This window comes from Pseudophryne corroboree, chromosome 10 (genome assembly GCF_028390025.1).
Source record: "Pseudophryne corroboree isolate aPseCor3 chromosome 10, aPseCor3.hap2, whole genome shotgun sequence".
NCBI classification, from domain to species: Eukaryota; Metazoa; Chordata; class Amphibia; order Anura; family Myobatrachidae; genus Pseudophryne; species Pseudophryne corroboree.
In genome coordinates this window covers 176,991,694-177,007,930 of record NC_086453.1, presented here as the reverse complement: position 1 = coordinate 177,007,930, position 16,237 = coordinate 176,991,694, and the positions used below count along the sequence as shown (strand labels likewise).

The 16,237-nt window shown below is 42.4% G+C and overlaps 1 protein-coding gene across 1 annotated transcript; it reads left to right on the top strand.

The window, feature by feature from the left end:
* The first annotated feature begins 9,441 nt into the window (after positions 1-9,441).
* On the top strand, positions 9,442-9,804 carry LOC134965248 (uncharacterized). The gene has a single exon (XM_063941744.1). The coding sequence runs from the start codon at positions 9,442-9,444 to the stop codon at positions 9,802-9,804; it is 363 nt and encodes a 120-aa protein (XP_063797814.1).
* Positions 9,805-16,237: the final 6,433 nt, after the last annotated feature.

Genomic DNA, 16,237 nt, shown 5'->3' with positions numbered 1-16,237 from the left:
GATGGATTTACCATAGGTGTGCAGTGGAGTTCTCATACATAAAAGATCATCACAGGAGTTACCTTACAACCAGACATGGACATTGACCAAACTACAAGCAGATGAAAAGGCCATACAATGTAAATGGACTTTTAAGGTCAAATATGATACTGAAGGAAAAGTAGAAAGATACAAGGAAAGATTAGTTGCTAAAGACTATTCACAGAAATTTGGAGTAGATTGTGATGAAATGTTTGCTCCAGTTGTGAAGCACACCATCATAAAAACCTTACTTCTAAAAGCAGCCATAAAAGATATGCAGGTGAAACATTTCGACATGAAGATGGCTTTCTTACATGGCGAACTAAAGGAAGACATATACATGGAACAACCACCAGGTTTTGTGAATTCTGAAGAACCAGATCGTGTATGTAAGCTTAACAAAAGGATATACGGTTTAAAGCAAGCAGCAAGAGCATGGAATACAAAGATAAATGAAGTCTTGATGGAGAAGGGGTTCATCAGAAATAAAGCAGAACCCTGTCTTTATACAAAGTTAATAGAAGAAAGATGGATCTATGTATTAATTTACGTGAATGATTTACTAGTTTGTTTCAAACAAGAAGGGGATGAAATTGAACTACAGTACTACAAGAACTAAACAGTCAATTTGAAACAAAAGTCCTAGGTCACGTAACACATTATTTGGGAATGCAAATCTCAGAAATGCAAGATTCAGGAAACCATTGAGGAGTTTGGTATGCAAGAAGCAAAGATATTAAGCACTCCTATGGAGACAAGTCATGTAAAGGAATCAAATGATCAGAGAGAACTGTTACAAGATAATCCTTCTTTACAGAAAAGCTATAGGTAAATTGTTATACATTGTCACTGTCACCAGACCAGATATTTCCACAGCAGTTGGGATCCTAAGCAGAAAGGTTTCCAAACCAACACAGATGGACTGGAACGCAGTTAAGAGAGTAATTTGTTATTTAAAAGGAACGATTAACAAGAAGCTTAAACTCTCAGCAAGCACAAGTCACAAGTTAACAGGACATGTTGACTCAAATGATAGAAAATCCACAAGTGGATATTTATTCTCAATTGGAGAAGAAATAATCAGCTGGATAAGAAAGAAACAGTCTTCCATAGCACTGTCATCTACAGAGGCTGGCTGAATATATATATCGTGGCAGCTCACACCAGTCAAGAAGTGATATGGTTAATGCAACTACTATCAGACCTAGGAATGCATCAAGAAGAACCTATCAAGATATATGAGGAAAATCAAGGATGCCTTGCGTTAGCACAGAGAGAGTAAATCCAAGAACCAGGCATATTGATGTCAAGCATCATTTTCTGAGGGATCTACAAGAACAAGGTCTTATAGAGTTGAACTATTGCCCAACAGAGGATATAACTGCTGATATCCTGACTAAGGGACCTTTTACTAAAATAATGTGAAAAAGGGTGTTTGTCACACCATCTTCACATTATTTTAGTATCACCTGAATGTATTAAAGGGCATTTGGAGCAGTTTTCATGAAAAACTGCTCCAAACCCTTTAATTGTCATTCTTTTAGTAAGCCACATCGCATTCCCCATACTTATAATGGGAAATGCGATGTGTCCGAATTTACTACAAAAAAAAGTAAGAAAATACCGCAGAGTGCCCTAGGATAATCTCGCCAGCTCTGGCTGGCGAATCATAGGGCAGCACTGCGATCTGCACCCTTTGCCCAGCTTTCTCTTCCCCCTGGCTCCAGTGATCAGCTATGTTTGTCCGATGGACACACAAGCTGAGCACAGTGTAAAAAAAAGTAAAAAAACCCAAAACATACTTACCAGTCCAGGAGCCAGTGTCCGCTGTTCCAGTGAGTGCTACCGGGCGCCAGGTCCCCCATGTGCTGTGCTGTGACCCCGTTGCGATAAAGTAATGCTGCAAATTGGCAGCTCACTTTACAGCACTGCGGGTCACAGTGCTGAAGAAGGACCCGGCGCCCAGCATCACTCACTGTAGCAGCAGACACCGGCTCCTGGGACTGGTAAGTATGAATCTGGGGGAGAGCTTTATACAGCTCAGGGGTAGTCGCAATGGGGGGGACCCAGCGGCGGCAGTTGCAATGGGCAGCGGCGCATGCGCAGCAGGCCATTGGGGTCATTTTACCCAAAAATACCCCAATGATGCTGCGAAGAGGCGATGTACTCAATTATCGCAGTGCGTGTTTGGTCTAGTTTATCACCTGTCATCCGCATTATCAGATGCGTATGGTGATAAATAGAAGTTTTTAGCTTGCAAATATGTACGCATTTCAGAATGAGTTTGTGATGGCGGCGGTGAGCGTCTCTTTTCATTTCAGGGAGGCAGCTTCACTTGCTAATATCAGCAGCTTCATAGCCTAGAAAATTGCAATTGCATTTGTGTACAAACATGAACTAAGCCCATAGTATACAACACAAATACATTATAGAAAGTGGCAGGAAAGTATAAATAAGAAGTGCCCAAATCACTTGAAGCCTATGAGATGCACTTGCAACAAGAATCGAATATAAAATGTAGACCTTTTTTAAAGTCCTCACTAACAAATTTATTTTCAACCTTCCCCTTCCCAAAAAGAGGGATTGATGTATCAAGCAGTAGTGGAGTAATGAACCAGTGGAGAAGATGCCTATAGCAAGCAATCAGCTTATCATTTTATAGAAACCTTGGGGTAATTCCAAGTTGATCGCAGCAGGATTTTTGATAGCAACTGGGCAAAACCATGTGCACTGCAGGGGAGGCAGATATAACATGTGCAGAGAGAGTTAGATTTGGGTGTGGTGTGTTCAATCTGCAATCTAATTTGCAGTGTAAAAATAAAGCAGCCAGTATTTACCCTGCACAGAAACAATATAACCCACCCAAATCTAACTCTTTCTGCACATGTTATATCTGCCTCCCCTGCAGTGCACATGGTTTTGTCCAGTTGCTATCAAAAATCCTGCTGCGATCAACTTGGAATTACCCCCCCCCCCCCCTATCATTATCACTATAGAATGTACTTGATAAATGCTACCTAAAAGGTGATTGATTACGACTGATAGGAAATATGCCAATCAGCCATTTTTTATGTCCATCTTGGGCACATTTTGTACCAAAATTATACTTTGGCTGCATTCACACACCGCCTACAATCCAGGTCTTGGCCCGTTGGTATAGGGAGCTTTTAGTGTAAAATGTGCCTGTGTTGCCAGGGCAAGATATGCAGATCACAAAAAAGTCGAACATGCAAAATAATAAAAACAAAAAAAAGAGCAAGTTGGGAGAGGATGGGGTAGCCATTGTGTTTATGTAAAGCTCTGAAGCAAGTCCAATGTCTTCACCGAACATAGAAATATGGAACCCCTCTGATATTGTCATACAAAGGCCAGTATTCAGGCAAGGTATGGAACTCCACATGCTGTGCCACAGTTTATCATGTCATAACAACAAAGCTGTGAAAGGGATGTGTACTAGTTTTACAGCAGCAGTTGGAGTGACTGTCCCTGCCAAAATGCATTGTCTAAAATGTTGAAGTGACAATGAACACATAGGGGCCAATTCATCTGTTTTGTGGGCGCCTAAATGTATTGTTTGCTCATTAGTACTGGGTTTATCCGAGCAAAGCGGCTAAATCCATCTAGAGTACAGGTTAGGGCACTCAAACTCACGTTTTACTGCCTAAACCTTGGAGTTTACGCACATTAAAGCTCACACCTCAGAAGTCTGCGAGCTGAAATGTGTCTTCCCGTCTACATGTGCACCCGAACGGAGCAACAATTGATATGCTCCAGTGGGCGCCATCTAGTGGTGGTCGGGGAGACCAACAATTGAATTCACCCTGTAGTCTTCAAAGTTAAACTTTTAATATTTAAACCTATCCCCACTTACAGTTCTTAAAGTTCCCTAACAGACTCAGGAGTCCATAAAAGGGGTGGGGATCGTTGGGTCAACAGTAACTAGGTCAACAGGGTCATTAAGTCGACATGGAAAAGGTTGACATTTAAAATAGTCTACATGAGTTTTTTTTTTAAATGTGGATGCAGTTTTCTCCGTAAAGTGACCGGGAACCCCAATTAGTGCACCATGTCCCCTTCAGGTTACTATTCCCAATCGTAGTCCTCGTGGATCGTAAAGTATGAAAAAGTTTTAAAAAATGAGTTGTTGTTTTTTTAAACTCATGTCGACCTTTTCATGTATTGACCTTTGCCATGTCGACCTAGTGACCATGATGACCTAATGACCATGTCAACCTAATGCATGTCGACCAATAGTGGTCAATCTAATGAGTGTAGACCTAAGTGTTGTCGACCTAAAGACCGGATACCCTTAAAAGTCCTCTAAAATAAAATTCCCTGCAATGTACTTTATATCTGGAGATTATCCCTCAATTAGCCTGTCACATTCTCTGGAGCACTTGAGGGCCCTCCACCAATGCGATTTAACAGTGTGTCTTTCTCAAGGCCTTGAAAAAGATGTATTTTTGAAACATGTCAACCATACTTGCCAAAGTTTCATAATGAAAGTGAGTACCATGGAGGAATGAAGAGGGAAAATCAAGTGAATTAACCCCACCACTATAATGCAGTGTGATGCAGCGGCTAGCAGATTGAACAGGGCTATGAAAACATGATTCACAAAAAGTCATCATGCTCCCTAGGAATTGGATGGGATGCAGTAGGGTGAAATACTGTACAATTAGTTTGTGGGACTCTCCAAACATTCGGTAATGTCTCAGTAAAGAGTGGGTGGGTATTGCATCTCAGGAGGGAGGCAGAACAGTGCGATGGCTCTTGTTGGAGCAAGAACTGGAGTAGGTGGGAGTGGCGCATGTGCAGTGATGTGCCAAACAGTGTTAAAACATTTAAGTGTCGACAACAGGAACCAAAAAGCAGAGCACCAACCCTGAATATGAATATACATTCCTGGCCTTCTTCCATCTTGGGAAGGGGTTACCACTAATTATACTTACAAAAAGGAGTGAGAAGAATATTGGTTTTATGTTGAGTTGCCATTTGAAAAGCAAATAAAATACATTTAGAAACAAGCCAGGTCCTCATGTTCCTGACATGCCAAGTTGTTAAGAAAAAAGTGTCACTTATAAATCACAAAAATGCTGACCCAATTACAGAAATACCTCTAATAGTGCTTCTCTGTGGGTCTACTTGTCTGCCTAGCACTTACAAACATCCACTTTGCTGTCCCTGGATCTGCAAGTTCCCCAGCCCATGTTGTTTGCTTTGCACTGTGCATATGTTTTACAGAGGCTCTGCAATATGTTTATGATTAAAATGGAATAAACATGATATCATAGTCCAGTCTACTGTACATCCAATTTATTTATTTAAACTTTTACATTTTTTTCCTAAAACACTGCTGGTTTCTTCTTCATTATGATTTCAATTATTCATGAGAGTGAGGACATGTAGTTCATAAGGGCTGTGTTATGTTGGGAGATATACTAGGTTTAGGTGCCCCAAACACCTATAAATGTCTGAATATGGTGACCACACGTGCACACACATTTATGTAAAAAAACAGCATAGAGGATACTATGGGGAAAGCACATAGGGGGTCATTCCGAGTTGATCGCTAGCTGCAGTTGTTCGCAGCGCAGCGATCAAGCTAAAAATCGGCACTTCTGCGCATGCGTATGCCCCGCAATGCGCATGCGCGACATATGGGTACAAAGCCCATTGTGGTTGTGCACAGGTTCTAGCGAAGTTTTCATTCGCACTGACGGCCGCAAGAAGATTGACAAGAAGGGGGCGTTTCTGGGTGTCAACTGACCGTTTTCATGGAGTGTTTGCAAAAATGCAGGCGAGTCTGAAAAAACGCAGGCGTGGCTGTGCGTTCGCTGGGCGGGAGTATGACGTCAAATCCGGACACGAATAGGCTGAAGTGATCGCAAGCGCTGAGTAGGTTCAGAGCTACTCAGAAACTGCACAAACTGTTTTTGCAGAGCTTGACTGCACATGCGTTCGCACTTCTGCTAAGCTAAAATACACTCCCCAGTGGGCGGCGGCATAGCGTTTGCACGGCTGCTAAAACTAGCTAGCGAGCGATCAACTCGGAATGAGGGCCATAATTGGGTATTAGAAGAAAAATACAACATTTAAGGGCCCATTTACCACTTATTGAGGTTTAGGCTCCATAAATAAAAATGTCTTATTGCTGCTATTCAGCAATAAGAAATTGATTTCTGCCCAGATATATAGTATTAAAAATCACATCCAGGGACAGGCGCTCCAATAGGAGCCTATTTCAGCATTGTGTAAACTAAAGCAATCGCATCAGTGATCACGTTACTTTATGTTGAAGGCCTATTGTACATGTGCAGTCATTAGGCAGCGCACGTGTAAGAGGCATGCGGTGTGGTGCCTGCTGCCTTGCAGATGTAGACTTGCTTTTTACCTGGCATTGCACCCTCTCACTTTCAGGCTAGAAGATGAACCAACTGTCCTGGTACATAGACTTGGCACAGACATGATGATCTAGGAGGAAGGAGATGAAGTGAGTGTCGTCCTTCCTTAGAGCAGACCGATGTGCACACTGAACCCAGTTTTTTCTGAAATACGGATTTTGGGCCTAAGTGATGGCTATCATCAGCACTCTTGGCCTCAGGCCACAAATTTTCACCTTCAGGTACTCATGCACCAGGTGAATATTCAACCTTGCACTGGAGTGCAAAGTTACATGGACTAACAAAGAGATATGATTCTCACCATCATAAGTTTTGTACTCCGACTGCTTCTCCACTTACCAGTCCCTGTAAGTAAACAAAGACACAACCACCATGCAGGGCCTGACTCTAGCTTAGTGTAACACCAATACACTATCTTCAACAGCAGAGCCTTCAAACTAACTATGTGTGTATGGTGTGACTATCTCTAAATACAAACAGTTTTAGCACACCTGCCTTGCACGGAAATGACAAACACCATAATAACACAATATAAGAATACACAATGGTCCTGTCTCTTAAATTCCTGCTTACCTACAGCTGTTCCATAAACCCCTACCTATCTAGAGCTTGCCAGTCCTATCCCTAGCTGTTATGTAAGACTTCTATCAATGGACTATGGCTACGTGTGTGAAGCTGGACCGCTTTTTCACACAGGAAAATTACCTAATTTACTGGGGAGTGGGAACAGCACAGCTTGCTCGCCTCCCCACACTAATCAACTGGGCCTGTTGCCCAGGATTACTTTGCGGGTCTCAGGCAATTGCCTGACTAAATGAGGTTGAGTGATCTGGGCCTTATGCCCAGATCACTTTATCTCTATAAATAGGCTCAGGCCCTTTTGGCCTGCCTAATTGGGGCCAATTGGAGTAACATGAGCCTAGTGCCCAGATCACTCTTATCATGCCGCTCAGGATTAAAGCCTGCCCACTAGGGGCACTTCTTAGTGACCTGGGCCTAGTGTCCAGGCTCAGCTGATTCACCTGGGGGGGTCACATTTAAACTAACACTGCCTAGTGCCCCCTTCTGAGCCCACGGGCCTAAGGTCTGAAGTTTAGCCACAGGCCTAGTGCCTGCCTACTGCACCCTGGGCCAAGGGGTCCACCTTTTGTGCCTCAGGCCTAGTGCTTGACTGTCCCCATGGGCCTAGTGCCTGATCCCTGATGGTTGGGGGGGGGGTAGGAGACACATGGACCTCACAGAGGGCTTACCTATACATAGGAAGAGGACACAGGGAGGAGCTTATTTAGCACTTTTACTTTCCACCCATTTAAGCCTCTCAAGTCTTTCTTCTTCCGCTGGCCATCCTTGGCCAATGGCGCCACTGTTGGCATTTGGCGATGGATTTACCATAGGTGTGCAGTGGAGTTCTCATACATAAAAGACCACTGTAGTTACCTTACAATCAGACTTGATGGGTCTTGTAAAGGTATATCTTCTTTATATAACACTGTAACAGGATCAATATAAATGTGACAAACATCAGCTTTTCAGTAACAGCTTCTCAAACAACATGTCTCTTATCATGTGCTCAGTTCTCTCTCTAGAAGACACATGGGAAAGAAACCAACAAGTACTTGAACATACAGCAGACAAATAATACACATTAGAGATGAGCGGGTTCGGATTTAACACCAGAATTAATGCCAGTTCAGTTTTATACAGATTTTTTATTGGCTATCCAAAACAAGTGACATCCGTGAACCAATAAAATGCCATTTTGAGATCCCAGTAAATCCAAGTAAAACCGAACCTGCTTATCTCTAATACACATGCATTTGTATATATATCGCCATCTACTGTCCTCTCTTTCAGGTCTGTCCGTATTTATGATCTCCCATAAATCATCTCTGGTTAATAGCATTTCTATTTGAAACTTCCATATCTGATAGTTTTCATTAGAAAGCAGCTAATCTGAGATCTGTGTAATTAGCCATATCCCCTTTCTGTTTGAATCTTTATTCTTTTGTAGTAATAAACTTGTTTTACTCACAGTTTTCTCTCAGAGGTTCTCTTGGGTGACTCTTGTGTATATTACACAGTCTGCTGTAAGCGCCTGCTGGGACTTGCAGTGCATGTTGTCTTTGGCATGTGATCTAGATGCTGCTTGGGATACACTCTGGATTTCTTTTTATCCTGTATGGACTCCAGTCGAGGCCCATAACCTGTAGGCATTTAGCGATGGATTTACCATAGGTGTGCAGTGGAGTTCTCATACATAAAAGATCATCACAGGAGTTACCTTATAACCAGACATGGATATTGACCAAACTACAAGCAGATGAAAAGGCCATACAATGTAAATGGACTTTTAAGGTCAAATATGATACTGAAGGAAAAGTAGAAAGATACAAGGCAAGATTAGTTGCTAAAGACTATTCACAGAAATTTGGAGTAGATTGTGATGAAATGTTTGCTCCAGTTGTGAAGCACACCATCATTAGAACCTTACTTCTAAAAGCAGCCATAAAAGATATGCAGGTGAAACATTTCGACACGAAGATGGCTTTCTTACATGGCGAACTAAAGGAAGACATATACATGGAACAACCACCAGGTTTTGTGAATTCTGAAGAACCAGATCGTGTATGTAAGCTTAACAAAAGGATATACGGTTTAAAGCAAGCAGCAAGAGCATGGAATACAAAGATAAATGAAGTTTTGATGGAGAAGGGGTTCATCAGAAATAAAGCAGAACCCTGTCTTTATACAAAGTTAATAGAAGAAAGATGGATCTATGTATTAATTTACGTGAATGATTTACTAGTTTGTTTCAAACAAGAAGGGGATGAAATTGAACTACAGTACTACAAGAACTAAACAGTCAATTTGAAACAAAAGTCATAGGTCACGTAACACATTATTTGGGAATGCAAATCTCAGAAATGCAAGATTCAGGAAACCATTGAGGAGTTTGGTATGCAAGAAGCAAAGATATTAAGCACTCCTATGGAGACAAGTCATGTAAAGGAATCAAATGATCAGAGAGAACTGTTACAAGATAATCCTTCTTTACAGAAAAGCTATAGGTAAATTGTTATACATTGTCACTGTCACCAGACCAGATATTTCCACAGCAGTTGGGATCCTAAGCAGAAAGGTTTCCAAACCAACACAGATGGACTGGAACGCAGTTAAGAGAGTAATTTGTTATTTAAAAGGAACGATTAACAAGAAGCTTAAACTCTCAGCAAGCACAAGTCACAAGTTAACAGGACATGTTGACTCAAATGATAGAAAATCCACAAGTGGATATTTATTCTCAATTGGAGAAGAAATAATCAGCTGGATAAGAAAGAAACAGTCTTCCATAGCACTGTCATCTACAGAGGCTGGCTGAATATATATATCGTGGCAGCTCACACCAGTCAAGAAGTGATATGGTTAATGCAACTACTATCAGACCTAGGAATGCATCAAGAAGAACCTATCAAGATATATGAGGAAAATCAAGGATGCCTTGCGTTAGCACAGAGAGAGTAAATCCAAGAACCAGGCATATTGATGTCAAGCATCATTTTCTGAGGGATCTACAAGAACAAGGTCTTATAGAGTTGAACTATTGCCCAACAGAGGATATAACTGCTGATATCCTGACTAAGGGACCTTTTACTAAAATAATGTGAAAAAGGGTGTTTGTCACACCATCTTCACATTATTTTAGTATCACCTGAATGTATTAAAGGGCATTTGGAGCAGTTTTCATGAAAAACTGCTCCAAACCCTTTAATTGTCATTCTTTTAGTAAGCCACATCGCATTCCCCATACTTATAATGGGAAATGCGATGTGTCCGAATTCACTACAAAAAAAAGTAAGAAAATACTGCAGAGTGCCCTAGGATAATCTCGCAAGCTCTGGCTGGCGAAATCATAGGGCAGCACTGCGATCTGCACCCTTTGCCCAGCTTTCTCTTCCCCCTGGCTCCAGTGATCAGCTATGTTTGTCCGATGGACACACAAGCTGAGCACAGTGTAAAAAAAAGTAAAAAAAACCAAAACATACTTACCAGTCCAGGAGCCAGTGTCCGCTGTTCCAGTGAGTGCTACCGGGCGCCAGGTCCCCCATGTGCTGTGCTGTGACCCCGGTGCGATAAAGTGATGCTGCAAATTGGCAGCTCACTTTACAGCACTGCGGGTCACAGTGCTGAAGAAGGACCCGGCGCCCAGCATCACTCACTGTAGCAGCGGACACTGGCTCCTGGGACTGGTAAGTATGAATCTGGGGGAGAGCTTTATCCAGCTCAGGGGTAGCCGCAATGGGGGGGACCCAGCGGTGGCAGTTGCGATGGGCAGCGGCGCATGCGCAGCAGGCCATTGGGGTAATTTTACCCAAAAATACCCCAATGATGCTGCGAAGAGGCGATGTACTCAATTATCGCATTGCGAGTTTGGTCTAGTTTATCACCTGTCATCCGCATTATCAGATGCGTATGGTGATAAATAGAAGTATAAGCCTCTTGTCAGGGAGAGACATTGGAGACTTACAGCAAAGATGGGTTAAATTGTAGAAACCTAGTCTGTTGAGAAGGGGTGTTCATATATGCAACCGAATGAAGGTTTATTCATATGCATGTACTTACATTGGAGGGACAGCAGATGGCGATATATATAAGTGCATGTGTATTATTTGCCTGCTGTATATTCAAGTACAGTACTTGTTTGTTTCTTTCCCATGTGTCTTCTAGAGAGAGAACTGATACCTTTACAAGACTCATCCTGTCTGATTGTAAGGTAACTCCTGTGATAATTTTTTACATATGAGAACTCCGCTGCACACCTATGGTAAAATCTATCGCCAAACACCAACAGCCACCTCTTCCTTTATGCCTCCAGCTGGTGCCTGGCATCTTCTTTCTTGATCCCGGTGCCTTCTGGCCTCTTCCACAGCTTCTGGAGCTCTTCACATGACATCCGCTTCCTTCTTCTGCCGCACAGCTCTTCTCTCCACTTCCTGGTGGCATCAGTCACTGGGGGTGGGCAAGCTATGGGTTGGTAAGCTCTGATGATCTGCGACTGGCTCAAGGATGGTCCCAAATTCAAAAGCATGCTGGTGAATTGGTGCCAAGTTTGAAGTGCTGCACTTCCCATTGCCGCTGTAAGCCAGCAGGTGGTCCCAGCACCGAACATCTGCTGCTGCTGTACTACCAAAGCTGAGATCGGACACTTGATCCCAGTGCTGTTCCACTGGAGACAGAGCTCTCCGCAGCCTGCTACTTTTCCTGGTGCTGGGAATAGACATGCTGTCCCAGCACTGGTCTCTGATGTGCCCGATGTGGAACAGATCTCCACACATGCACCAGTGACTATTACTGAGGAGGAATCCGAGACAATCCCTTTTCTGGTAAATTGTGTGATATGTAGCCTATAGACTACAATGGCTAACGCTATCACTATTGTGATGGGAAACAGGGAAATCAAAGCAGATGTCTTTGATATCTGCTGTAGAACCCCTGTAATAATTTCAGGAGTGTCTGAGTTTGGTATTTTGATGACTCTGAACCTGTGACAGAGGTACTGATGCTTGGGGCTGTACTGTGACAAAGCTTGATGGTTTGATATAGTTCTTGCTCATGAAGTCAGAGAGAGACTTGAGGCTAGGGAAGAGTCAGATGATTCACTAGAACTTGCATTAGGTTAACTGAACCCAGAACAGGGCTGCGGAGCCTTACCCCACTGATGGTCTTCTCAAGGGATACCCACAAAGGTATTTGTGTTTCACCACACCTGGCAAGGCGGTCGTGGCCCCTGACTGGGTCACCTGGGCTGGAACTGGAATAATATCACTGGAGATATAGATCTTAAATTGGACTTGAGTGCTGACCGGGCTGCAACTGGAATGATGACACTTCTTGAATAGAACTGGCACCAGACTGGACTCGATCCAGACTGAAGGAGTGAAAACCTGATATCTCCATAACTGTTGACAATGCAACTATCCACCCTACCCCACAAGCTCACTGCTTAGGTGTCATCCTTGAGTCTGAACTGTCCTGTGTTCCACACATTTAATCTGTCTCTAAATCATTAATATTACATGCACCTAAAAAACATATCCAAAGACACTGCAAAAACTCTAATCCATGCACTCATTGATTATTGCAATAGTCTCCTTTCTGGTCTTGCCAAACATAGGCTCTCACCACTACAATCCATTTTAAATGCAGCTGCAAGGCTAATCTGAGCTTACTGAGTTTCAAAGCATTACATGACCAAGGCCCAAGGTACCTGAAGCAGCTTCTGACCCCATACTGCCCCACACGATTACTGCGATCTGTAGATGAAGGACTTTTAGCAGTACCTAGAATCTACCGTAATTCATCTGGGGGTCGAGCTTTTAGTCATGCGGCTCCGACTCTATGGAACTGACTTCCCCGCACAGTGTGAGGCCCCAACTATAGATTCCTTCAAAAGTAGACTCAAGACTTTCCTGTTTACTCAAGCATTTCCATTATGTACCTTTTAGTATCTTCATGCTTCTGTATTTTATAAAAAATGTACTTCATTATTTTCTGTACTATATTATGCTATGTATCTGTTACGCGCCTTGAGTCCTATTGGAGAAAGAGCACTATATAAATAAAATTATTATTATTATTATTAATCTTCCTCGCTAGACGTTCATCGTCTGCTGATCTGCTCTGTCAGTCCCTCCATTCGTTACCGGTATTTAACCGTGTTAAATATAAAATACTTTTACTTACATACAAGGCTATTAACCAAACTGCACCATCATACATCTCTTCACTCATCTCAAAATATCTCCCTACCAGACCTCTCCGCTCTGCGTCTCTCATCCACACGTATTACTTGTTCCCACTCAAAACTACAGGACTTTATCTGGGCTTCCCCATGCACAATAAGACTCACCTCTAGTCTCCAAACCTTTAAACGTTCCCTGAAAACTCACCTCTTCAGACAAGCCTATCAAATTCCAGACCCACCCTCATAACCTTTAATGCTTCACTATCTAATTACATCTTCTCTGTACAGTCCACATAACCTCCCATATTTTGTCTTCCAACATTGCTGGGTGATCATATCATACAACCCATTAAGAACCTAGCAATCTGGCGGACCATTATGCAATAGGAAGCATCTATCCTTGTGTATCAATGCCTATTACCCTAAAGATTGTAAGCTTGCGAGCAGGGCCTTCCTACCTCTATGTCTGTCTGTTTTTGCCCAGTTATGTTCTATTACTGTTGTTATAATTGTAAAGCGCAATGGAATATGCTGTACTATATAAGAAACTGTTATTAATAATAATGAGTGCTGACCAGTCTGGAACAGGAATAATGACACTTCTGGACAAGAGTCAGATTTGAGTGAAACCGGACAGGAGTGCTGACTGGACTAGATCCCAAATGATGACACTTCTGGACTAGAACCATACTGAAACTGCATTGGAGTGGAACCGGACATGAATTGTGCTGGACTGGAGCCGGACTGGAATGCTGAGACACAAAGGATTGCAGATTCTAAGGCAATACCTATGATCACTGTGTGACTTATGGAACTGGCTACCTGTGCACTGGAAAGCAGGAAGCTTTATACCCCTGGGTTATTCTAGATTGGCTGTTAGTGTCATCTGTGCATTAGGCCTGGACAGAAGAGAGTCAGCTGACTGATACCAAGATGGCGACATACATGACTGGTTTTGGAGGTAACTTTGGTGTAGGCCCAAACATCAGGAAGTGGGGCACTATGGAGGATCACACTGAGAATTACACACGGAATACTGAGCACATTGTATAAAAGCAGCATGTATAGATTTCACTGAGAACAAAGCACAAGGAGCAGAGAGATCAGCTGCCAATCATAGAATCCTCAAACTACTCTCACAGTAGAATTCTCATGCATTTGACTAATCAAGAGTTATCAGCAGCAGGAAACACATACTACAGCTTGTGTGCTGAACTGCAGGAGTGATAGCAGAGGTAAGATATCTAACAAGAAAAATTTAGTCAGGGTTGTGACAAGGGGATACCTACATTTTAAGAGTATACTGATTTTTTTGGGTGATATACCATAAAATTTTAATAATAAATATGCATGCCCCAAAAACATAACTGTAACATGTGAGTGACTTTATGTAGAAGATGATGAGACAAGAAACACTCATTGTTCAGATCCTGGCTGAGGTTATGCATGGAAGGTAATGAGAATTCACTGGGTATATTTGCAGCTGAACCTGGTTGAAAATGGTGGGAGGTCAGGGGGTGCCGCAAGGGAAAGGACAAAGGGAAGCTGAGGGGGAAGAGGTGAGAAACAGATGATGTAGGGGTTGAGAAGGGCACAGGGCTGTGCCCTGCAGGAGCATAACTCACAGAGACAACGGAGATACCTGCCTCCTGGCCCCAAGCCCTGAAGGGGCACCTGTATGTACAGCAGCATCTGTGTGGTTTATAGCGGAATCCAAGTGTAATTGCTGCTCTTCCAATGGAGCTGTCAATCAGGCAGAGCCAGTCACAGCCCTCAGATGTTGTTAGCATCTCATTGGGTTCCCGGGGTGCACACGCACAGTGCGCCCGCTGCATGAGTGCCCTCCGCAAAGGGCTTCAGACTGAGAATGCTGCCGCTGCAGCGATCCAGTCTGAATTAGGCCCATAATCAGTTGTTGGTGAAAAAAAACCTCTGCCTGTTCCCTGTTTATTGCATAATCTGGGGTAGTGGTTTATTTAATGCACGATTATACAATAGACAGCAACATAGCACAATATCAAAAATTTTGGCCAGATGATATAATAATGTCTTCCGAATATTTTTTTTTTTTTAAATAAACCAAAGGTGCATTCTGTCACAGTTTGGGTGGCTATATGTAGCTCTTTATACTTATGCTCAGCAGGAGTTTGTGGATTTGACAATAGAGTCGTAAACCAGGACCAACCGCCATAGCCTAAAAAACCTTTTTTGGTGGAAGGGGAACAAATTAGAACAATAAAGTAACAATTACTATTAGCTGCTTTATGAGCACATACTGGTATCTTACACATCAACCATCCGTTTGGCATTTGTCCCACAAGAATGTTTGCAGACAGGGACGAATTGCTGAGGCATCATGGAACGAACCAGGATAGCCAGTACAACAACACTCATTATTTTAAAATTCATTATGTCATCCAGCCAAATTGCCCAATATTGTGCTCTTGTGCTCTCTATTGCACATTCATGGAATAAGTATAATGTCTATAAGTATAAATATGTGCACTATTCAACTTATGATGCTGTTGATGGTGCTCTGATTGATCCTCTAGGGTTATCTCAGTCAGGTGGTGATTTGCATTGTGCAGGTAGGTGCACAACATACCATAACCTTGGTCATCTATTATTACCTCGTCCACATTGCCCCACATGCTTTTGGGTACTTAAAAAGTCATCACTATCAATTTCCTACCATTAGAGTGGTGTTTAGAAGCCAAAAGTGAATGTCTAACATCATTCTAAACATTTGGGGATTTGAGGTTCGATTTTGAGATCAATTTCAAATGGATTTATAAATTGAATTTTAGTAAATGAGGGCTATGGGAAAACATTGATGTTCTTCAGACATTCAATTTCTATTGGGATGTGAGTAGAATTTGACTTTAGAATCGATTTGACATACGATTTGGTCTTTAGTAAATCTCTTCTTTCCAAATCGAATGCCAAATCCCTTGCAACTCCAAAGTCATATTTTAGTAAATATACCCCCAGGTCTGTATACCAATTAAGCAAACCAGAAAGGTATTTTAGGCAACAATGTTCAAGGTAAAGCAGGTGAATATCTCTATCC

Excerpts from the sequence above, each read along its gene's own strand:
- LOC134965248 (XM_063941744.1), top strand. The coding sequence starts at position 9,442 with ATGATCAGAGAGAACTGTTACAAGATAATCCTTCTTTACAGAAAAGCT.